Here is a 23,661-nt window from a genome sequence, read left to right as displayed (position 1 = left end):
TAGAATGCTATCAAAATTTGAGGAACACCCCATCATATAATTATTTAGAAGAAGCCATACGCAGAAAGCATTAAATTTTACTGTGTGCCGATCTCCCGTTCTTCCTTGACCTGGCAGCGTGGTCAAGGTCATCCCATCCCATCCCATACGTGCTATCCTGTTGAGACATTGACTGTAGATAATATTGTACCTAGTTAAAGTCAATTACATTGACACTCTTAACCTCTCTGATGCCATGCAATTTTAGTTAAACTCTCCGGCCCCCCAATCCTGCTGCAAGCCTTACCTCACTTGTATTCGGAACTTTGACCCCTTCCTCTGCATTATCAAAAGCACGCTCAATCCTCCCCTTCACAACATCGATAACAGTCCATCTCTGTTCCCTCCCCACCCTAGGTCCCATCCTACCTTCCCAAACTCCCATCTCATCCAACAACACCTCCACAGCCCATACCATCTTAGCTTCTTCCCCGGAGCGCGGTTGGACTACCCGCTCTGCCACTGTTCTCTTCTTGGGGATCCTAGTACATAAAATGTGCAAATCCAGTAGCTGAGTGAAAGAAAGACCGAAGTTAGGTTTGGTTCGTCGACTACTGTAGCCTGTAGCTGAGGGTGGGTTGAAGATGGATCGTAGAGTTGGGTCGATGAAGGCTTGTTTCGCAGGAGAGGTTGCAGTGGTGGTAGACGCTGGGCTCGAGAAGCTTGATGATGTGGAGTTGAGCAGAAGAATCAATGGGTTAGATGGGAGATTGCGTGAGAGGTCGCGTAGGTGTGAACCCAAAAGCTGAAGAGCAGTACGGGCGGCTGACCTCTCTCGGTGAGCAAAGAGGCTTGTGAGAAGCGAGGAGAAATGCGTCATCACAATAACCTCTGGATGTTGTGCTGCTTTGCTGGGCAGCTTTTCCTCTTGCAGTGGGGGTTGTGAAGCTTGCTGTATGGGCGAGAACGCCTCATCGTCTTCGTCCTGACTGTCCTGGATCTCTTCAACCTGTGCCTCTGTTGCGACTTGCTTCTGCGTCTCCTTTTTTTGGTGTAGTAAAACGGCTTCTTCTTCAACTGGCGCGCTTCGATCCAGATCTGCCAAGACCTCCCATAGACCATCCAAATCAAATACTCGAGACAGCATCACTTTGTCCAGACATTCCCTCAATCTTGCCTTGATATCTTCGGTGCCTGCTCGTTTCTGAAGCTCTACCTTGACTGCATCCCTCAAACCAGTTAGCATTACGCTCGTTGGCTTGGGCGTGATGAGCAGTCCATTCGTGACCGTCCCTTCACATAAAGAATGCGCCAGTGTTTGGAGGCCGAGCTTGTAGACAAGAAAAATCAGCAAAATGGCCTTTTCAAAAGCATTTCCTTAGCTCTGCGTTTTTCTCACCTGAACACCCAATTCTTCGTCCTCGGCGCTAACGCCCACAATACTTGCGCGATCAAAACCACCCAGTAAAACATCCTCATCTACAACTACACAGCCTGTCTTACAGGAACCCAGGAGTGCGACAGCATCACGTCTATGAGCTTCCTTTTCAGCCAGAACCGAGGCTGGAATTGGCTCTAGTGGAAAGTGGGAGTTCGCTTGCGAGGGAGGAGGCTGTGACGAGTTCATCGAAAAATTAAATTTCGACAGTGTTTATGGAAGGGGTGAGCTGGCGAGAGTTTATAGATATTGGATTGGAAGCCAGTCCAAAGGAAATACATGTACTACAGGAACCATGCACCAAAACTATCCCTTCCCAATTAATAATTAACCGCTACATCTAAGGCAGCCCCATTCTTGAACTTCCATGTGAAAATCATTTATCAGTGCCAACGCGAATTTTTACCTGCACATAGCTTGAGCTACTCTACTGTACACAATGATCAATAACGTGGTATTTGTTTGTAATGATGGGTCCGCAATTTAGACCTTAAGTCCCGATATAAAACATACAAAAAAGGGTTTCGTGACAGCCTTCCAGATTTCTGCAGCCCCATTTCTTTCTTGGTATCATGACATTACCATCAGCGGCCTTTGAGGTCTCGGGGGTTCTGCTTCAAGACCTGCCTTGATTTGAATCTCCAAAGACTGAGCAAGCAACCCTGCCCGTGGGGTTTGTTTTCCTATAAACCATGCTGTCGTCCCACCCTGAGCAAAATAAAACAATAGGAGAAGAAAAAGAAGGGGGGCGAAACATTTGTTTGGTCTGCATCTGCGTAGACCAGACAGATCTATCTCATGGCATTCTCATGTCGCTTCCTCGGACTAATCCACCCTCGCTCGAGACTCTTCTGGACCTCTGTTACACATCGGAATGGCTCAGCGTGTTGTGAATGAGCCGAAGGATGTATTTTAGGCCTCTCCATGTCCCTTGGCGCAGCATTCTCTTGGTCCCGCATGGGTAGGTTGTTCCACCCACTCTCACTCATGTCTTCCTCCTTATTCTCTAAAAGACTGCCCTGTCTGAACTGCCATCGTACGGAAGTTCGGCTTGCGTCAAGGAGTCGCCCGGCACCTGTCTTCCACTAAACAGCCGTTCCGGGTACACCAGGACCGTTACTAGGAATCTCTGGCCGGGTCTTGCGGCCCTTCAGACTTTTCATCCGTCCCATGAGCCCTGTCGGCTTGGCTGGGGCTTCGTCCAGTGTGGTGGTGGCATCAGTGGTTACTCGTCTCTCCAGGACTGCACCGGCAGAGGGACGCCTCGCTCCCGGAGGGCTGTTGGCTGACATAGATCCATCGCGTTGTCTAACATTGATGCTTTCCTCTCCTTTACCAAACTCGGCAAAGAAGGGGTTGTTGTCAGAGCCAGTACTTGCGGCTGTCGGGTATGCATCGGGTGTAATCCTGGAATATTCACGACCTGAGTGGTTGTAGTCTCGAGGACCCTTGTTGATGTGACGGATGCGCTGTGCCAGCGATTTCTTTCGCTGCAGGCCGCCCTCGGCCGTTTCTTGGGCTTGCTCGGCCTGGTGGCGCTGGATAGCACTTCGTGCGGCAGGTGTACCCTCTAAGAATGTGGAGGTGCCTAGACCAACCGACTCGTCACCGTGAACGATCTTGTCACGGCCCGAAGCATCAAAAATGGCCGGCTCTTTCTTGGGTTTGGTAGGGGCGGCGAAATCTCTGAAAGCTTCCTCTGTGGCATTGCCCATGAGAACTGAATGGTCAGCCCGGGCATTGAGAGGTCCCGCGCCGCCAAGTGAGTTGTTAAGGGAGTCCTTGGGGAAGGCCTGCATTGGCGCACGCCTTGCGTTTTGGCGATTTCGATGGGGGTTCAGCGCGTCAAAGGGGCCGTCATGATGGAAAACTTAACCATGTTAGCAGACACCAAATGGATTGGGAGACACGAAAAGAGACATACCTCCAGTCCCATAAATACTTGTGGCGTCGAGTTGATCAATGATGTCCATCCTACGACTGGGGCGGCTGGACTTCTCCTTGTCACCCCGCTCACGACGTTCACGATCACGATCGCGGTCACGGTCACTCCTATCGCTCCGTTCCTTACCCTCTCCGCGGCGCTGCTGTTCGTACCTACGTCGTCTGGCCGCTTCAATCATTCGCTTCTCCTCCTCTGTGATAGGGCGCGCATCAAAATCGACCAGAGAGGATTCAGAGTTCCGCCGGGTGCGTCTTGGTGCGTCCTTTCTTTGCGGTGAGCTTTGTTGGGGTCGAGGTCCAGGACCTTGCATCCTGCGAGCACGAAGGGCTTCTTCTTGAGAACGCGTTGGGCGATGTTTGCCATCCTGAGGTGGTGGTGCATTTCCGTCACGTCGTGGGGGCGGGCCGTTCGCCGGTCGACGAGGGGCTTGCTGTTTTGCTTGATTCTGGTTTGAATCGTCTAGTGTCATAGAATTCTGCTTATACATATACGTTAGCTTGGGGAACAAATCATTTGTGGCTAAAGAAATGGATATGCGATATGGTTCTGCGAAGTACATGTCGATAGTGAAAGTAAAAGAATTGTTCAATACGTACAAAGATCTCCTCGGCTGACAGAGACTTGGAATCTGAGTGAGACGACATGGCGCCGGGTGACCTCAAAGGCTGGGATAGCAAATCGACAGGTGGTGAGTCGAGAAATGGATTTCGTGACAATGGTCGTGGGGGAGGGTCGTCGAAGGGCGACGAGGGTTTGCTAGAATAAAGAAGGTCGGCGCTGGCTGGAGATGGTGCGCGATTGCGAAAGGGGTTATTAGAGGATAAGTTAAGTGTGAGTCCGGGAGATTGGCCGCCTGCTTCCACGAAAACTATCAGCTTGCATTACAGACAGACAAACGGGCGCGTGCGTGTAATGACGACGACAGATGAACCAAGATGAAACAAACAATCTCCTCAGCATGACACAGAATGAAGCCAGCCAAGTGGATCAGAAAACAAGTTCGCTTATGTATTGTTCCGCCAAGTTGCTTTGCAATGCATCCAATCTTGCTTCCTGGATCCAATATTCTTTGTTTGCAGGTTCAAGCGCCAACGTTTGGCAGATGTCGGGTGCAAATCCAAGCGAAACTGGAAGGGGAGGGGAGAGTTTGTGCATGGAGTGTTTGTCGCAGATCACATCAAAGCGAAATCAAGGGGCGGGCGCTTACCGGACTGGAAAGATTGTGCAGTAGACATGATTGCAAAGGGGTCAAGCTTGGGCTATGTGTTTCTGATTTGAAGATCCAGGAGAGGATGCGGAGCCCAATCGACCAAAGTTAGAAGAAAATGGTAGATTGTCCCGTCACCGTTGCAACGCAGAGTTGGGCACTGCGTCACGAATGTCGTATACAAGCGGGAGATAAGACGTTAGCTGGCAAAAAGCAAGATTGGTAGCAACGTGCCAAGTGTTGGATTGTGAAGATCTGGACGTGGTAAAGCACGTAGCTCAGAATGGGTTAAATTCCTTTGACCTAGAAGCTCAGACCTAGCGTCATGCCGGTTCGACAGGAACACTGTACGCCACCCGAAAGTGAGTTGAATCCCCGTTCGACTGTGTTCAGGTACGGGGCGGGTCAGAGGCCCAGGGCTCGGAAAGGGGCTGGCTTCGTGTGATCGCCCAGACGGTGGAAGGTATTAGCCAAAATTCAGATGGCCCGTGGAGTCGAAGACAGTCGGATGGTTTGAGCCCGGGAAACCAAGTGGTACAGTGCCACCACGTGCGAATAAATGCTCGGCTTTTTGCAGAATGCTTTTTGTAGAGGCTAAGAACCCGTGAAGTCGACAGCAAAAGATACCGATGAAGGGGCGCTCGATTTGCGGGTGCCTGAGTAGTTCGACCAGTTAGGGTCGTATGGTGCGAATGGCCAATGAGCAAAGCGGGGCAGGTCAATGCTTGCGGCTGTTGACTTGGGCTCAAAAGGCGGGACTGGCAGGGGCAGCGAATTGACCACTAGATAGTGTGTAGGACGATGTCGCCTAACAGGGGTAAGGTATAGCAAAGTGATGGTTTCAGGGTCCAGGTAGGCTCGATCGTTGTGAAGCCAGGTTAAGTTTTTAACGGTTGAAAACGAAAGTCAATGATGTTTCCAGTTGGTACTCGGCGTTAAGGTAAAGCAGTGGTGTATCCTGAGCGGTGGTTGATAATAAGCTTGACGAGACAGCAAAAGCAATTGACAAACTGCTTCGGTGGGCGTAAACCGAAATGGGATGGAGCTTGAAAGCGAGGTCGTGGTTCCAGATGATTCAAACTTGAGTGATGACGGAATAAGATGGTCAAGACCAAACTGAGGATAAAATGGAATAGAATAGAGTCGGGACGATGGATACTGCGTGAGCGATATGTTGCCGTAAGTCGGTGTTGTTGAGTTGCCAGAATGCGTAGCGTGACGTTCGTCCTTATATGTCCAACAACGATGCTGTGGTGAAAGAATGAAGAATAGTCAATCCCAGGCAATCAGATGCTGAGAGACAGTAGAAGGTAAAGGTCACAAGAAAGGAGCGTCCGAGAGCAACTTTAGCGACGGCCAGAAAAGGTGAATGTTGCAGAGTTGAAGATGAAAGAAGATGGGAAAACAATCAATGGAGAGGAAGAAAGATGGAGGCACGGGAGCCGTCGGCAAAGTTAGGAACTATTGTCTGCTACCTGGGTAGGCAAGAGTACTAAGGTAGGTACATACAAATAGACTACCACCTTCTGTAAAAGCCAGGACAAATGGGGAAATGGGGCTCCTGTTTGTTAAGTTTTGGTGAAGCCAGTCGGTGAACGTGGAAGGAGTCAGTCAGTAAGGTAGGTTATTCAAGTCAGGTCAGGTCAGGTTCCCCTACCTAAAGTTGGGGTAACCATGGAAGGTGTCGGTAGAGACGGGCCCGGGGGTATGAGAAAAGCAATATTTAGAGTGGTCAGCATAGTCTACAATTGGCTCAGCTGAGTCAAAGTCAGCTTGACCCAAACCAAACTGGGTATCTTGTGTGCATATGTACGTTGATAAAATGCCTGCTGGGGGATGGAATCTAAAGGGAAGCTTGGGCTTACGGCTACGGTTTTGACAATTGCTTATTACAAACATGGAAGTGATTGGGTACCTCCTTTACATTTGGCATCCAAGTTTGAGACCTCACAGCCTTATTTTAACTACCCGTTCAGTCTCTCATACCGTGCCTCGGCAGGTACTTTGCGAGTGATTGGATTTAATCACAGTACGATATCAAAATGGCTAAGAACATACAAAACACTGAGCCGCGCTGCGAGGATTAAACAGAGGCTATCAGCCGATGTGCTTGATACTCAAGCTTCCAGACATCGACCCTGAAAAAATGGAAGTCCCCAGTCTTTCCTTCTATAGTACATACAGTATACCCTGTCAGCTGGGGTAGGGAGGAAAGTGGCGGTACATAGTAGCTGACGGTTGTATTGTCAAATTGTGCGGCAATGCCAACACTACCGCCGTGGCGTAATGGCAATTCCTCAATAAGAACGCCTAGATTCTCGGCGGCTGTTTCATTCTCTGAGTCAATTGCTAGCTGCATTTATCTCACGGTAATGTTGAATGGATCTAATGAGAGAAAGAGCGAGATTGCGAAAAGACGGCAGCGCAGACACCATTCGTGGGTACACGAAGAATACGATGTTATCCCCGGCATTTCCCAATAGAACCGAGTACAAGTACATGGACCTGGGTTCTGCGTCCCTCCACAAGCTACCCCTGCCCCTTGACCAGAGCCTGTCGCACGCTATACCCAGTGCAGTCGCTGATGGAGTCTCTCCTCCACACTAGCATCAAAGATGATCCACGTACCCCTGACGCCAGCCATCAGAGCCCGAAGCCTAACTCCACAGCTATCAAGAGTTCCAGGCTGGTTACATATCGACCATGGCTCAAATTTACTTTTTAATCTGCCTCCTTTTTTGCCTTCTTTGTCGATTTGATCCCAGCCTTCAGGGGTGACTGTTGGGCCTGTCAGAAGCTTACGACGCAGCCGTTGAGATCTCATATCAGATTGATTTTCTGACGCGAGGCCAAGACATTTCTATTAGATCCTCCGTCACATAATAAACAAAAATATTTTCTTACTGTGTGAAACAAGCCATGTCTACACAAATATGCGGATGGCCTCGTGTTCCCATGACCAATTCATTAACACCAATGGCAGGCAGACTGACTCGACTGAACAGTCGTATTCTAATTACAATACCCAGGCTTGGCTGGCGTCTTGACCAGGAATCGAGACCGCGTGCTATATCGGGCCACTCATCTACTATACAGTTAGCTTATTAGCACTATATCTGAGACTCACCCGTAAAGTAGCATCGAGATAGGCTCCTGTTGCATTATATTGTCTTGACTATGCACACATTCTCCCCAACACAAACACGGACACGATGTGAGCCTCGGCGTGTACGAGAGACTGACTGCTGTAACTCGAGACGCAGTTCTGTCGTCCCTTTCTCTGTAGGACAACACCTCTTGTTAGCCTCGCATCGTCTATAGCCGATCATAATCAGACGGAAACCCTCAAACACCCAATTTGCCCAGCGCGTATCTGAGCACAAGTCAGGACAGATGCCGTCATGATTTTCATGATGATCATAACTTTCAAAATTAACGATCTGCTAGGCCAGGTTCTTCAGTTTTACAGCCAAACCCGATGCAGTATCGTGACAATGCTAGTCAGGGCCTATAAAGACCCTGATTCTCAACCCCCACACTCTTTGGTTTTGTTACCCGCAACAAACAACACGATGGCTTCGTTCGTCTAAGTGGAAGAGTGGTCCGTCGCTTCCAACCTTGTTAAATTGCGTTAATCTCCCACTGGCAATCTTTGCCATTTGTTCACCAAACTCCAATCTCTCCTTTGACGGCATCAGTCCCATCAATCCCATCGATCCATTTACCTACAGCCTTTTAAGCACGGTGTCGGCTTATTGGCTTGTTCTGTCCTGTTTCATTTACCAGGGTAGTTGCAGTGGTGTAGCCAAGTCTTTGCCCAGAAGAACCTCGGCAGTCCCAATGTCTCCTAAGGAAGCGACAAGACATCTCTATTAGTATGGCACAAATCATGTTGGATGCGGCTCACTTGATCCCCGTGGTGCCCAATATTGACCCGTCTTGCTGGCCCTGGTGGCAGTTACAACTGCGCCTCATAACTTGTGACCCGGCAATGGGACGGATAGGTAGGGGTCATGTACGTCTCTGCATTGTGCTTGAGCACTGTCTTTCACAGATATTAGAACTTTATGTTTACTAGAGCCATCAGAAACACTAGCTTTCAATATTGGTAGGTCTAAAGAGAAAACCACCACTGGGGATTGGAAACTTGTGCTTTCTTATCCATCTATTTGGTAAGCCACCAGAACAAGAAGTTAAGGGACATACCTCAGTAGAACCATACATCCTCGTAATAGACAGTAGTCGCAGACATGGCAATCCCGACACCGGACAGCGTATATTCTTTATCAAGCTATAGATTTCTTTTTTAGCAGAACCTCCTCCCTCTCTAACCTTACGGGCCGCTATACACGTTACGCCAATTCGCCATCTCCATAGTCTGTCACACTCCATTGCCTTCCTAATTGCCTCAAATCCTAAACACTAGGCCGGAATGATGAACGATATCAACCATCAACACCCCATTTCCTTATTTATAAAGTCTTCTCTTACTTGGCGTCCTATAAACCATGCTTCTAGCCTTCAAACTCCACGACTGCTGAGCCTCCAGTCGATCCCGATGAAGCTGCCGTACCGGCACGAGGTCGACCATCACTGGGGTTCACGTCAAGCAAACTCGGTTCTTGCGACTTCGCTGATGCGCCAGCCTCTGCATCCGCTCCGTCTAGTAGATCTCTATCCGAGCTCCTGACGGATCGCCGTTCCATATCGGTGCTGGCGGATGGTCCCTTCCTTACGCCTACTTCAACTCCAAGGTCATCGTCATCTTCGTCGTCCTCCTCAGGCCGCTGCCCGGGTAGAGCATTCTTTTCGAGTTCCTTCTGGGCCTCATCCATACGCCTTCTGACCTCAGTCGCGACACGCATTCCGTCCGTGACAATGTTATCAAGCACGCCACGAAGGCCACGTCCTGCTCCTGGAGGACCAACTGGTGGCGCAACTGGAGGTCTAGCTCCGAAACCAAGACTGGAGAACGTTGTGAGAGACGATGCTGAGGATGTCGTAGGTAATCCTTCGATAACATGAAAAGATGCGGGAAAAGACGACTCAAAGAATTGCTCCAGCAGTTCGTCAGCGAGGACCACCATACGGAAGGTTGGCAAAGTAAGATGTAGAGGATGTGCAGGGTCCAGCGCTGCATTTGCGGCCTCAGATTTGGCCTTGGAGACTCTACGTCGCGAGGCTGCTTCAGGGTCGGTGGAGGTATCCAGGGAACTCTCTGTGGAAAGTGCTGGCTTCTTCGCCTTCGTTGGTGATCCAGTAGGGGATTCAAGGCCCAGGAGATCCTCGTCGTCGCTGTCATCGTCGTCATCGTCGTCGCCTATTGCAAACGCGTCGTCTTTCGAGGTTTCGTCATCAGGCGTGATGGGAGACTGGTCTTTGAGTCCAGCTGCTGGGTCGGCGTACTCAAAACATCGTCTTATAAAGGCGCTTACGCTTCCCAGAAACCGCTCATTAGTCGAGATACCTGGTACTAAGCTTGCTTGCGATTCATGACCGCTTGCTGCGTCGCTCTCTAGTGTGCTGTTGGCACCAGAACTCAGAGTACCCTCGAGTCCTCGACGTGAAAGGAACAATAAAGCTTCAGATATACGTAGGATACCTTCACGGTCAACTTTTCCGTCGTTGTCGTCGTCGTACAACTCGAAGAAATACGTGATTGTGCCCATTATATCATGCTTCCCTTTGATTTTCGCTATGCCGGTAACAACATTCTGCAAGGTTAGTGCAGAGCTGTCGTCGACATCCCACTTCTTAAAAAGTCGACGTAGGAATTCGTGCTCAGCAGGTTCGGGCCCCGTGCCCCAGGGGGACAACATGTCAGACGCACGCCTGGCGCTGTGGTACTTATTTTGCCGTTCTTCGTAATTGCCATACTTGGTTGCTCCTGGTGAATCTGAAATGGCCCATTTTGCCATGCTGGCAAGAAACTCGCGAAACGCATCGTAATCCATAAGGCTTGTGCTTGGCCCCAGGCCTACACGTCCCCTCTCGACTTCGTCATGATGTGTTGTGAATATCTCAGATGCTCGCATTCTACTTGCCTTGGCCCGGCGCATTTTTTCCTGTTGAATCATGAGGTCTCTTTGTTGACGTTCATATAGAATACTGTAAAAGCGATCATATAGTGCCCCAAGCTCATCGGTACTCATCAGTTTGCTTTCAGGGCCCAAGTTGCGAATGGCAGTCCTCTTGGCAAAGTTCTCAATGTTACTAAGAACCGCATCTTTGTTCTTCAATCGCAATTCTGTGATACTGCTGTGGGTGATTCCCGCAAACTCCTTGAAAGCCACCACCATAAGTTCTTGGAATCGCGTCACTGCACGTAGCTTTGGGTTCTCGGATTTTGGATGAGCTGACTCATCTAGGCGGGAAAAGTAGGCCTTCAAAACGGAAATGAAGGCTCCATCATCCGTCGCGTCCAGAAGTTCCTCGCCGTTGATTCGTAGAATTGCCAGTCCTACTTGGAACAAGACTTTTGGCCCTTCGACAAAGAAGACGTCCAGTACTCGGAAGGCGAAAACCAAGGGCATAGAGTTAATGTATAATGACAGGAACCAAGGAAGCGAGACAACCGACAGTTGCACGTCACTCTTGACAAGATGATCCCATAGAATAGGCATCGTTCTCTCAACTAAGGACTCGAACACCTTCTGATCAAGGAGTGTACCGTACATAGTCGTAGAATAGTATCCAGGGACTAGCCTATCGCAGAGTGTCGAGAGAAGGAAGAAAGCCTGCGATTCAGACATGTAAATCAACAATGCTGCCACGACAATGTTCATGGCTTGACAATATCCGACATCGGCGTTGACCCAACTATAAGCAGTCAAAACTCGACGAAGTCGGTTGATTCCATCTTCGCTTTGAAATCCGGGATACTCTGGAAGACTACGGTTGAGATCCTTTTCAATTTCGTCGATAGCGAGGGACTCCTGGCCCTCGAATTTAGTTAGGGTATCAGTGTAAAGTGCTGGGTTCTCCAGGCGTAAGTAAATTGAACCAGATGTTAGCTCCCAGATTTCGCCCCGAAGCCGGTTGGGCAGACCAACGCGGATAAGCTTATGGAAAGTTGGTTGGCGGATCAATGTAAAGTTCCTGCCATTGTCACGCAGATACTCGGCCCAAAGACGCATCTTTGCCCTATCGCGCAACTTTTTGGGGTCTCCAGGATACCGGAAGAGCATTCCTAAGCCAGCATCTGGTGGGAGATCGTTCTTCTTATCTTCGGTTCTTAGAAGATGTTCAGAGTAACACTCGGCAGCAACTCGACGCAACTTGGCTACGTTGCCAACGCCTGCTCTGAGACCCTTCTTGAGGCCGTCACAGAAACGTTCGCAGGACTGTCTGGTTCCAGCAAGGTGGATTGTTATGCGTTGTTCTCGGGGGTCTCTCTTGTCTTTAGAGGTATCGGCAAGAAGGCCATTCCACGTAGTCAGAGCGAGTGCGAACTATAACCAGGCAACGTCAGAATTTGTACCATGCAAGAGTTGTATACCACATACCTGGAAGTTCTGGCTATTCAAGCGCTCTACCCTTCGTATAGCACATAAAGGAAATGTGAATCCATTGCCACTGGGTCCTCCTCCGTGTGTCTGGCCGGTAAAAGCGGTCGAGGTTGAAAGGCTAGCAGATTGCACAAAACTAGTGGGTGTTGTTGAGAAGCACATGTAATGCTCTGACAGGTGTAGCTTGCCAGCATAATGCCATCCTCGATCGTGATCCTTATCACCGTGAGTAGCGTTGGAGGGCGGGATAGTAAGCTCGGCGTTGATCTCGTAGAGGGGCGCCTGAGAGGCGGGCAAGCGAAATTGGCTCTGAAATAGCGATGACTTTGAGGGATTCCGATCTGAGCTGGATAGATTGAGCCCCTGGGTAGGATCGATAAGCTGCTGGGCTTTTTGAACGATGTTGGTGAAGTTCGAAAACATGATTTCGGTCAGCGGCGCATGACGAGGGGGTTCCGGTCCAGGAGGGAGGTCGCGGCTGAGCTTGAAGGAAATGCAAGAGACGAAGCGAAAGACGCGAAGAGAGCGCAAGAGTCTGGGTATGTGCAACCAGGCTCGAATAAGTACAAGGCAGGCAGAAGTACGGAATAGACGATAGAATTGAGTATAGAAAGGCTGAATGGAAGATGGAGACGAGTTATAGGACGGTGGAGATAGAGTGGAGTTGAAGTTCATTGAACGAAGCTGCGTCAGGTCCAGATACGGGAGACCGGCCATCAACTACTGGCCAGGTAGCCAGGGCGCGATGGGCGGGCAGGGTCGCGGGGGGGACCTCAGGGCATTCCTTTCTCTAAGAGCCGCTGGAGCTATGGACGGGCGGGGCTGGCTGAACTCCAGCCGTCATGGGATAACGGTGCAAGAGACCAGGTACTATGGAAATCTACCGTGATAATTTAGGGGGCAGAGAAAAACAATATATTTGTTTAGTGGTAAGCGGGTTTTTACAGTTGAGGAACCAACCTTCCTCATTTATTCTTTCTTTCTCTGCAATTCAGTCCTTTTCCTTAGATAGAATATCTACCAATGAAACGGCGTGGCTGAAGTGGCTGAAGATTGTAGCTCGAGCTGTCAAACCGCTTATCCTACTACCCTAGGTATAAAGCTGGGAACTAAGACTCATTTCTATCCAACTCATCATATTGGGAGTTAGTGCAGACCTGTCGGCCTATAGAATATGTGTCGTGATTATGATCTGGGTTAGCTCAGTACATCAAATGTCAGGGTATGTTTAGAGCTACAAGATCAGCCTGAACTGAGCATAATTCGAGTGCCGAAACTCCTCTGATGTATATCGAGATGAATGATAAACCTATGGGTCAGTTCTTGAGAAGTGGCCTGAGATTTCTCACTTGGTGAGAAAAAGGACGGGCGAGCGGTAGCTTGAGTCAGAAGAAATACCTGTCTCCTTGGATCTCACACGACGGTATTGTGGAAGAGTGCATCCATTGTCATTGCTGGAGTGACGGCAGAGTAGGGGTCTAGAGAAACCCATACTAAGTGGAGATGGAGAAGGCAACAAAAGTCCAAGACGATAGAGACGACAGAAGATTAAAGCTATCAGGGTGAGACGATATCGCTATTCGAAACCTGCGAGTAATTTAACAAGAAGTACAAATCATCATTGTTATCAATTCGACGAAGACATGGTCGAAAATTCTTGCGGTGTATATGTCTGTTGTATATGGGCCTGGGCATTGTTATTTTTCGCCGTCTTTATGTGTATTGACACTTCCATTGATACCTTAGAACAAAATACGAACGCTTAGACAGCACCGAAATCAGGAGAAGAATAGCGCTGCTCTAGGTATGTTCCTGGGATAAAAAGCGATGTTGATACCTCTCAGAAAAGAAGTGACTTGAAGTTGAATTGAACAAATAGCCGATGGAGCGATCTGAAGGGGTGACAGACCTGCTACGCGCATTTAGGAAAGGCATCAACTCGGCAGATGATTAAGAAAGGTTTTGTAGGTTCACGTGTTGTATTGTGTTTTATAAGTTTATAACCTTGCTAAGATGCAACGACTCTGATCTCAGGATGTTAGGAAAACTGACCACTAGAAGCATAAGAGACGAAATTAGTAGGTCAGTTTATACTCCTTAGACTAGACTTTTTAGACTACTTATTTTTATACTCTAAGGCTTAGGAGGCCATTTTTTTTTTGCTACCCACTAGTCTGAGCAAACAAATCCTTGATAAGTGGTAAAGTGGATCCTATTTGGATGAAGCCATCACCAAGCTTGAAAGTTTAAATCCACCCGGGTTCGAGGCCCGTTGTAAAAACGGTCTCTTCAACTTAGACGCCTGCTAACACTTTAATGGCCGATATAGAAGGTAAAGAAAGCCACCAGTCGTTGTATAATAGCCAGTAAAAAATATAGTGCCATTGTTAGGAAATTCCACTGTTTACGACCCATATACCAATACAACCGACTCGAGTCATTGTTGGGTGGCAGTCCTGGTTCTTTTGGCAGCACGGATAATTCTTGGCGAGACTGCCGATACATCCAGCCTACTCCGTTATTTCCCGCGGCTGAGATCTCACACGCTCGAGCTAGATTGGGTCTGCAGTGCCGCAGCCGTACACGGGAGAAGCAGAAGGTTCTGTCATCGCTCGACCGTTGCATGGAATGGTAGGATCGAAAGCGTGGGGTTGGCAGGTCTGTCTCTAGGTTTTACACCTAACTCAAGTGACATTCGACCGACATGCCAGGGATCTAGATAACTAGGTACTAAGGTACCTAGTTCTAGAAACCGGCAGGTTGGGAGTGAAAGCCGGTACAAGTACATAATACATGACGCAAATTAGTATCTTATTCCAAAGAGTACCTCGTAGGTAGATATGTATGACTGTTGGCCTGAAATGTATTTGACTACTACCTAACCTAGGTACCTGCCTAACAATGGTTGAGGCTAATTGATATGCCAATGAATGTGGAGATAGCCGTTCTTCTCTTCTTCCACATAACATAACACTTGGACTTGCCTGTATTGGAACAAAAAACCATTACAACCATCAAGTTGTTGATCACTAGAAGAGTCTTTCAAGTTCCATATCCCGCACACATAAGGTTTGCGTCATACAGGAACCTTGCTAAGTTGGACCCCACTCTGCAATCCGCGGTAACAGTGTTACTGCAGAGTTGGATATTCCACTGAGGCCATAATTTAATGGATTCACAAGTGGTATTTGGTGTTTTGTTCTGTAAATATTGCTTAGATACCTAGTTTAACAGGGTACAAGTGATTGATGAGAAAGCACAGCAATTCTTCAAAGCCAGTATCATGTAGGTAGTTAACTTTCTGTCTTGCCGTTCCGCTTTCTCATTCCATTCGCCATGCCATGTTGTTGGTCCTTCTTCGGCCGCCGGCCGACATCCATATGACATGCTCTCTCTCTCTCACACACACTCCCACTCGCACTCCCAGTCACTCACCGTTCCAAAAAGACGCCCTCGTCTTATCCTGAATAGGCACTCATGCTACATCGATCATTACTAGACCAGCCTAGCTTCAGAACTAGGCAAGGCACATACATAGCATAACGTCAAAGGCCCTTCTTCATTTTCTAGCCTCTTAACTATTGAGGTAACTCATGTTACTATTTATCCCACCATATCGTCACCTTCGTGCATCGCCCACCTTCCGCTGCTTTTTCGTTCCCTTTCCTTCCACCCGTCTCATGCTCCCTTCTTTTGGACCTTTTTCTTACTCGCAAACAATATTCCCTCAACGCCTGATTGTTCTTAATCTCTGTTGCCTCTAACTTGTCTTTGCCGAGACAACTGAGCTGGATCTTGGGCCTCACGTCAACCCCCGTTATTAATTGTCTCCGCATCAGAAGAACCGAGCCAGACCTGCTCCAGAACGGCCCAATTGACCGCGTGATAAGAGCGCAACGAACGACAAGACGGTATCTCTGCATCTCACTCGCATTTTCGGATCATCTTCTCCTATCTTACCAACGACCAACCGAATTCCCTGTCTCGGGCTGTGATGGGCTTGCGACCAAGTCCCCAGTCAATAATCAACTCATATTGACTTCGCTTCGCCCCTCGTCGATATCGCCCTTTGTAACGAAACGATTCCAAAAGTTATGGCCGCTACCGTTGCGCCTTCACATGCCGCTGGCCTGCCGTCGTCATCGGGCATCCCTGCGCCGTCGCATTCCCACTCTCAAGATGTCTCGGGCGCATCGACATCTTCCGCCTCAAGTCCGCTACCACAAACCCGCAAGTTTAATCTCCGAGACTTCAGACGGGTTAGAACACTAGGGACAGGTAATTTCACCTTCTGTCTCATGATAAGTCTTGTTCAACTCTGACCTTATCTAAAGGAACCTTTGCTCGAGTCTGCCTCGTCCGCCCCGCCGCAACCGCGCATATCCCCCTCGATCACCAACTCAACCCCGAAGTTTATGCTCTCAAGATACTCCGGAAGCCAGAAGTCATCCGTCTCAAGCAGGTTGATCATGTCCGACACGAACGCGCTATCCTCGCCGATGTAGCAGGTCACCCCTTCATCACAACTCTGATTGCCTCATTTTCCGACCAGGATTCACTCTACATGTTACTCGACTACGTCCCAGGCGGAGAGCTTTTCACATACCTTAGGAAGTTACGGCGTTTCGAGGAACCCGTCGCTCGGTTTTACGCTGCAGAAATTGTTCTGGTCCTGGAGTACTTGCATGAACAACAAGGTGGTATCGCCTACCGAGACCTCAAGCCTGAGAACTTGCTTCTGGACCAGGACGGGCACATCAAACTAGTTGATTTTGGCTTCGCAAAGCGACTTGGCTACCGCGAAGACAACCGACCAGTCGAAACATACACCTTGTGTGGAACACCTGAGTATCTCGCTCCGGAAGTGATTCAGAACAAAGGACACACCGGCGCAGTTGACTGGTGGGCATTGGGCATTTTGATATACGAGTTTTTGACGGGATATCCTCCATTTTGGCACCAAAATCCTATCGAAATCTACAAACAGTCAGTTCCGTTACTTCAAGACGCACCCCATTTGACTAATTATCTATATACAGAATTCTTGAGAAGCCTGTCGTCTTTCCACAAGACCCCCCGTTGTCAGAAGAAGCCAAAGACATAATACGCTCTCTCTGTACCGTCGATCGTTCGCGGCGTCTCGGCAACATCAGCGGCGGTGCAGCTCGTGTCAAGTCTCATCCCTTCTTTCAAGACACAGACTGGGATGAAATCTTAGATCGCCGACAGAAGGGCCCTATCCAGCCCCCAATACGATACCCAGGTGATGCGCAATGCTTTGATGTGTATCCTGAGGATGATGGGACGCGCGAGCCATACGGCCGTGAGATGGCGGAGAAATATGACCCATACTTCGCTGATTTCTGATCGTGAAACCACGATGCGATCCAGCCACCCCTAATGGATGCGGGTCGTCCATGCCTGTGCGCCCAAAAACATGAACGCAACAATATATCAGTTCTCCCTGGCATTTAGGGACAACACACAGACGCCTTTACAAGCGGGCGATGCTCTACAAGAACGGAACATGCAATCACGAACCATGAATAAATAGCGGAATCAGCTTGGTTTTCTACTGGCTTTTCATACTTAGCCTTCATTTGCAACAGCCTTATGATGAATTAAATGGGGAACGGCGTTTGATTACGGGTTTGGGACCATGAGCTATTGGACCGCTCACTGCCGTCTCATGTTATTCGAACTGTTTTGACTTTCGTACATAAAAATAGTCACATCAAATTGACAGACAATTGAGAGCGTATCGCCTTGCACTACGATTGGTTCGTGAGCGGCAGACATGGTGATTATAACATGGCTCGTATATAATTTGACGCTTTCTTTGAATCACGACTTACATCCATGACAATCAGCTGGCACCGTGAGTATAAGTGTGTAATTAGTAAGTAGGTATCTGTTTATGGTCCATGGCAGCCTCGTCTACCTCCCTGAACTGTTCAAGAGATGATTGAGAAGAAACGAAGTGAACGACAGAAACACACGTAGTCGGCATGTCCAGCACTAGAAAAATATGCGGATCTCAGTTGAACTACCAAACTTGGGCGGTAATCACGACCGTTCACCAAAACATCTTTAACTCTATGTTTATAAGAAACTGGACCAACTAGAACAAGCGATATAACCAATACACGCCAGCACCAAAGGTAATAATGGTGGCTAAGATACAAGCACCCTCCTTTGTACTCCATAAATACATGCTCCAACCAGCCATGACCTCCTTGCGACGCGCGGCTGCGCGGCGCTCCCAGGCCTCTGGGTCGATCTCCACTGGGAGTCGGGCTCGAGGATCTTTGCTCATATCATGATCCACACTTGATGGCGGAGCCATCTCACTAGGTGCAATGAGAGGCACGTCGGCGCGGAGGAAGACAGGACGATGATCGCTCATGCGTAAAACAGGCAGACAATCATAAGCGCGAACATTAATCTTAGGGTTCTTATCGTCTCCTTTCTTCAACCACGAAGGCACATCAAGGAACAAGACCCGATCTGTCCAGCCCGGATAACGATGGACTGCAAACTTCCACGGCACATCAAGTTCGGGCTCTTGAGTGCCAGGCTTTTGAGGTAACACATCGTACTTGTACGTTGGTGGGAACCGCACCTCATGCTCCGATAGACCGTGCAACGTGCGGCCAGCGTTACGTTCCCGTGTCAACTGATCAAGGCGGAAGAAGTCTGGGTAGTAATTTTCGGACTCTGGGTCAAGGCTGGGGAAAGCAGCTGACGGGGGCGGAGATGTAGTTGAGATGCGATAATTCAAGTCGCCAGCTACAAATAGATGGGACGTAGGCTTAAAGACAGAGATATTGTGCAGCTGTTGCTGGAGGCGCGAATGTTGTTCGTCGTACTCATCATCAAGGAGGCGGACACGTTCCGGCTGATCTTCAGCAGGCGGCGTTGAAGCAGGTGATGGAGTGACAGAGGTCTTGTAGCTATTCACAACCAATTCTGGATTCCCAAAGGCCATTCCACGCATTATGGCTGCCCAATTGGCATTACGTCTCGGTAAATTCCACTCCATGGCTGCCAGATGCGTGGCGACAAAAGTCAGCTCAGATGAGCCACCATCGCCTTCGTAAAGCATGCGCAACCCAACAGCACCCTTGTTTCCCATCTCGGCTGCGCCGAAGCCGACTTCTGCCTCTTGGATATTCTTTAGGCGTGATGCGTCGCGCGCAAAGAGAAGGATGGCGGTGTAACCGACATTGTTACCTCGTACAAGAGTGTATGGCTTCGAGGGACGGGTAGTGGGCGTGATGGTGATAGTGTCGCTTTCCTGGCTCAAAATGTTATCGAGAACATGCTGGGCGGCGATGTTGATGGCTTGCTCGTATCGTGATATATACTGTTTCAAAAAGTAACCACCAATAAAGGAGTATGCCAAAGGTGCTACCTCCTGCAAAGAGCTGCAAAGAGAACATGAATCAGTACCGTGCTCCTTAGTTTGTGCATATTTCCCTCGGCCGTATCTTGCATGTCATGAAGGTTCATGGTAGCAATGGTATCGAAGTTGTTGCTTCGTAGGTAACCAAGAAGATTGGCGGCTTACAGAACAACGACCTGTGGTAAATCGGTGGCATTTTGGCGGAAAGCGGTTTGTAGGTGAGCGCTGAAGACGGGGACGTCGAGCAGGTTTTTCGCACAGTTAAATGTCAGGTACAACAGATCAACAGAAGGGACGGACAGAGGCGTCATTGCGGTCGAAGTGGGAGAGTTGGGGAGTCTGGATTGTGACGTTGAAGCTACTGAGGTAGATTTGGGTGTGGATGCTGCAGCTAAAGTCGATGCCGTCATGACAACAGCCAGATTGAAGTCTGAACTACCGTCAGAACGAGAAGAGACAGTGAGAACAAAGTGAAAGAGAGGCACTCCCCAGGCAGATGACAAGAATAAAAAAGGGTCCAGCCAGTCCCGCTTAGAGACCAAAATGGGAATCTTAAAGGCGCACGAGGCTGGCGCAACCCAACCCCACGCAATGCTGTGTGAGTGAGTGCAGGTGCGTTGGTGGGATGGATCGAGGGGATGGATCTGGATCTGGAACCCAAACAAATTATGGGGTTGATGTGTGGTTTCGCCGATCATCACCAGTTTTTTAATCTACCTACAATCTTAAGTACTAGGTACCTACCAAGGTAATAACTTAGTACTAACTACCTAAGGTACCTAGGACTCGGGATTGAGAAAACTTGATACTACTAACCTACTTGTCTGAGAAATAAGATAACTTAGTTACTTTGTGCTACTTTAAGCCTCTCTCAAAGTTTTTATCATGCCTCCTCAGATAGGCTTTATTTTGAGGGTGTCGACATTCAATCCAGGCATGGTCACTTGAGATACATCATCGTGTCTTTCAGTCAGAGATGACATCGGTGAACCCGTGCTCAAACCTGATCAGTGAAACTATAAGAAGATCTCAGTTGTAGCTATGCTTGTGGACACTTCATGCAAGGCACGGAAACGTAGTTGGATATAGTGGCTAGGATATAGTTGATTCCTCCTGATATGGACAGTTTACTCAGCCCTTTTAGCAGCCATACAACCGAGAAATACCATCACATGAGAGCTTCGAAAACAAATTAAAGTTCCTAAAACTCACCTAGGTACCGAGTCAGCATTATACCAGCATCCTATATAGAGGCAACACCAGATAACAACTTATGTTTTTATAAACGGCAACAACATGGGCAAAACACATTAACCCCGCTATGAAACTACGCCAATTGGACTCGTGTGATCCCGAGACCGCTGCATGTGACCTACCCTTCCACGGTACCGTGATCGTTCTCTCTGCGCCCGCACGAGGCTGTGCTCTTACAGAGCTGACGACAGACGTAGCCCAAGAATCTCCTCCTATGATCCACACATTGAGTACCTATCTAGAGGCAGGCTTGGGCTGGGATATTCACAATATCCCAGATGACTGGCTATACGCTATGACGTCATTAACAGACATGGGAAGTTAGTTGGCCGATTCAAGTCTCATGATATAGACCAACACATATTCACAAGACGGAACCATGGTTACCAAATAAAAACGCAGACGCAATTTGTAAACTATCTATGTGGTGCAAAACGAGTGAATGGATGAATGATGAGTTTGAGCAAACGTAGAATACCTCTGCCCACGGTGGAATGTTTTGACTCGCCAGCCATGAGTAATAGCACCGGCCAAGCCATGCCGTGTGGTGCTGTTCTCTGGTCAAGTGACACCTGACCAGAGAGATGTACCAACTGCAAGGTTATTGAGTTTCCACTTGTCTGATTCCATTCATCAAGGCTGAGAGAGTGCGAGACCAGGGCTGACCTTGACTCGGACCGGTAAACCTCACTATTCTCTCTGCCATCAGACGGTACCTTCTGACCCTATTTCCATCATCGCCCGAGTGTCGATGACAACTCCTTGATCAACTCAACACCTCCAAGACGTCCCCTGTCGCCTCCCCAGAAGCCGCCCCCGAAGGAAGCAAACTTCAAAGTCCAAAGCAACCGTCTGAGCATTGTAATAGAAAGTAAAAGAAAAATAATACATGAAAGAAATGCCTGCTAGACGGGATCAAAGCTGTACCGCATCGACGGAATAGAGTCGTATCGTACTACGAACCCAAATTCAGCCCAGGGACGAGTATTGTATAATCGGCAATAATATCCGGCATCCGAGGTGCGAGGCTACTATCGAATAATGCAGCCAAGAACCCACAGGTCTAGTACACCTAGCCAGGAGGAGTACCGGACATGCCGTTCAGGTAAGTCTCCTGAAGGCGCTGAGGTTATTCATAGAAAACCGGGATGGTTTATCCATAGTATAACACCCTCGCCATCAAGAGTTACCCGAGCAATGTCGTGAACCCCCAGAACATACGTCGAAGAACGAGATAGAGCAAATGTGTAGGAAATAGGCGTGATCGAACCGCGCCCCAACAGTCGACAGCGATCAATGGGCAGAATGATGGCCAGCAGAATCATCCAGCTTTTCAATAAACTTGCATCCGGATGTCGATGTTGGGTTTGTATCGTCAGTATCGGTCGCCACTAGTAAGAATCCCAAAAAAGAGAGGGGTGATCGGTTTCGAAATCATTTTGGCCGATAGCTGCCCGAGGCATGTCCCGCTCCCTTGGAAGCTGAGCGAAGCCTGTTTATCGTCCACTGAGTCAGCCATAGTTGTCAGCAAATCTTCCTTCGGCCAGCGGTACAAAAACACACTACACGCAAGGAAGGAAAATATTCCTTACAAAAAGAACAAGAAAAATGGGCTTTACTTATAACTCACATCCTGTCGCTTCCACCAATAGCACGGTTGGTGTCGGGAGTGTCAACGCCAGCGCCAGAGCCCCGCTCGAGCATCTTGCGGCGAGTGCTGGGAATAGCGTTGGGCTTAGCAGCAGACTGGCCGGCAGTAGCGGCATTGGTGCGGCTGGCACGAGCCTTCTCGTCGTCCTCGGGGTTGGCTTGGCCAGCAGCCTGGGCGATAGCCTGAGCGTTCTTCTGGTACTTGTACACGGTCCAGTCGAAGACGTAGTCGTACTGGAAACCCTCACGAACGAAGAGGTCTCGGAAGATCTTGCGGAGATAGCTGTAGTCGGGCTTGTCATCGAAGCGAAGAGATCGAGTGTAGTTCAGGTAGATGGCAAACTCGTTAGGGAAACCACGGCAAAGGACCTCGGTGGGGGTAGTCATCTTCTTCTCCATGATGCGGTCGTACTTCTGCTTCTTGGTAGCAGCCTTCAGACCTTGCCAGGGAAGGGAGCCACGACAGAAGTAGAGCATGACGTAGCCAAGTGACTCCATATCATCACGTCGAGACTGCTCAACACCCAAATGAGTGTTGATAGATGCGTAACGGGCAGTTCCAGTAAGGTTTTTGTTCTCTCTGTAAGGGATGTGGAAATGAGTCTTGGGGTCTCGGTACTTCTTGGCCAGACCGAAATCGATAACGTTAACCTGGTTGCCACGCTTGCCAATACCCATAAGGAAGTTGTCAGGCTTGATATCTCGGTGGATGAAGGACTTGGCGTGGATGTACTCGATACGTGAGATGAGTTGGTCGGCCAGGAGAAGGACGGTCTTCAGGGAGAATTTTCGGTTACAGAAGTTGAAAAGGTCCTCCAGACTGGGACCAAGGAGGTCGAGAACCATGGCATTGTAGTCGCACTCGGTACCGAACCAGCGAACAAATGGAATACCGACACCACCAGCCAGAGACTTGTAGACACGAGCCTCATACTCCAACTGAGGATGCTTGGCCTTGACAGACTCGAGCTTGATGGCAATCTCCTCTCCGGAGATTATGTTGGTACCGAGGTAAATATCACCGAAAGAGCCTGAACCGATCTTTCGACCGATACGGTACTTGTTACCGACGCGAAGATCCTATTTTTCGTGATTAGCTAAGTTCAGTTACACATATTATCACAACCCAAAGCCTTGGCAAAACAATAACTAGAGAGATATGACATCGTTCCGAGACGGGATACACCGCCAGAAATATGGCATCTTTCTCTTCAAGATCGTTTGGTGCTGAGACTTGTGTTGAGATGGGAGCTGTGAACGTACCATTGTCGTCAT

At 48.9% G+C, this 23,661-nt stretch overlaps 6 protein-coding genes across 6 annotated transcripts; 1 reads left to right on the top strand and 5 right to left on the bottom strand.

The window, feature by feature from the left end:
• Positions 1-70: 70 nt before the first annotated feature.
• Positions 71-1,606, bottom strand: FSST1_009199 (uncharacterized protein; the record flags this gene model as incomplete). Its single annotated transcript, XM_083226153.1, has 3 exons — positions 71-172; positions 287-1,309; positions 1,379-1,606. The coding sequence occupies 3 exons, from the start codon at positions 1,604-1,606 to the stop codon at positions 71-73; spliced, it is 1,353 nt and encodes a 450-aa protein (XP_083085160.1).
• An 896-nt stretch (positions 1,607-2,502) lies between these two features.
• On the bottom strand, positions 2,503-4,597 carry FSST1_009198 (Pal1 cell morphology protein-domain-containing protein; the record flags this gene model as incomplete). The annotated part of the gene is made up of 4 exons (XM_083226151.1): positions 2,503-3,287; positions 3,342-3,837; positions 3,959-4,218; positions 4,570-4,597. The coding sequence occupies 4 exons, from the start codon at positions 4,595-4,597 to the stop codon at positions 2,503-2,505; spliced, it is 1,569 nt and encodes a 522-aa protein (XP_083085159.1).
• A 4,486-nt stretch (positions 4,598-9,083) lies between these two features.
• FSST1_009197 (rab-GTPase-TBC domain-containing protein) lies at positions 9,084-12,500 on the bottom strand (the record flags this gene model as incomplete). Its single annotated transcript, XM_083226150.1, has 2 exons — positions 9,084-12,020; positions 12,075-12,500. 2 exons carry the CDS (start codon positions 12,498-12,500, stop codon positions 9,084-9,086), a joined length of 3,363 nt encoding a protein of 1,120 aa, XP_083085158.1.
• Positions 12,501-16,171: 3,671 nt separating this feature from the next.
• Positions 16,172-17,444, top strand: FSST1_009196 (kinase-like domain-containing protein; the record flags this gene model as incomplete). Its single annotated transcript, XM_083226149.1, has 3 exons — positions 16,172-16,355; positions 16,412-17,063; positions 17,117-17,444. 3 exons carry the CDS (start codon positions 16,172-16,174, stop codon positions 17,442-17,444), a joined length of 1,164 nt encoding a protein of 387 aa, XP_083085157.1.
• Positions 17,445-18,198: 754 nt separating this feature from the next.
• FSST1_009195 (Endonuclease/exonuclease/phosphatase) lies at positions 18,199-20,180 on the bottom strand (the record flags this gene model as incomplete). Its single annotated transcript, XM_083226148.1, has 2 exons — positions 18,199-19,504; positions 19,648-20,180. 2 exons carry the CDS (start codon positions 20,178-20,180, stop codon positions 18,199-18,201), a joined length of 1,839 nt encoding a protein of 612 aa, XP_083085156.1.
• A 2,182-nt stretch (positions 20,181-22,362) lies between these two features.
• On the bottom strand, positions 22,363-23,661 carry FSST1_009194 (kinase-like domain-containing protein; the record flags this gene model as incomplete). Its single annotated transcript, XM_083226147.1, has 2 exons — positions 22,363-23,466; positions 23,650-23,661. The coding sequence occupies 2 exons, from the start codon at positions 23,659-23,661 to the stop codon at positions 22,363-22,365; spliced, it is 1,116 nt and encodes a 371-aa protein (XP_083085155.1).

The sequence above is a fragment of the Fusarium sambucinum genome, chromosome II, assembly GCF_050947815.1.
Source record: "Fusarium sambucinum isolate potato_lamoka chromosome II, whole genome shotgun sequence".
Classification (NCBI taxonomy): Eukaryota; Fungi; Ascomycota; class Sordariomycetes; order Hypocreales; family Nectriaceae; genus Fusarium; species Fusarium sambucinum.
Note: the sequence above shows the minus strand (reverse complement) of the source record. Positions and strands in the feature narration are given on the sequence as shown.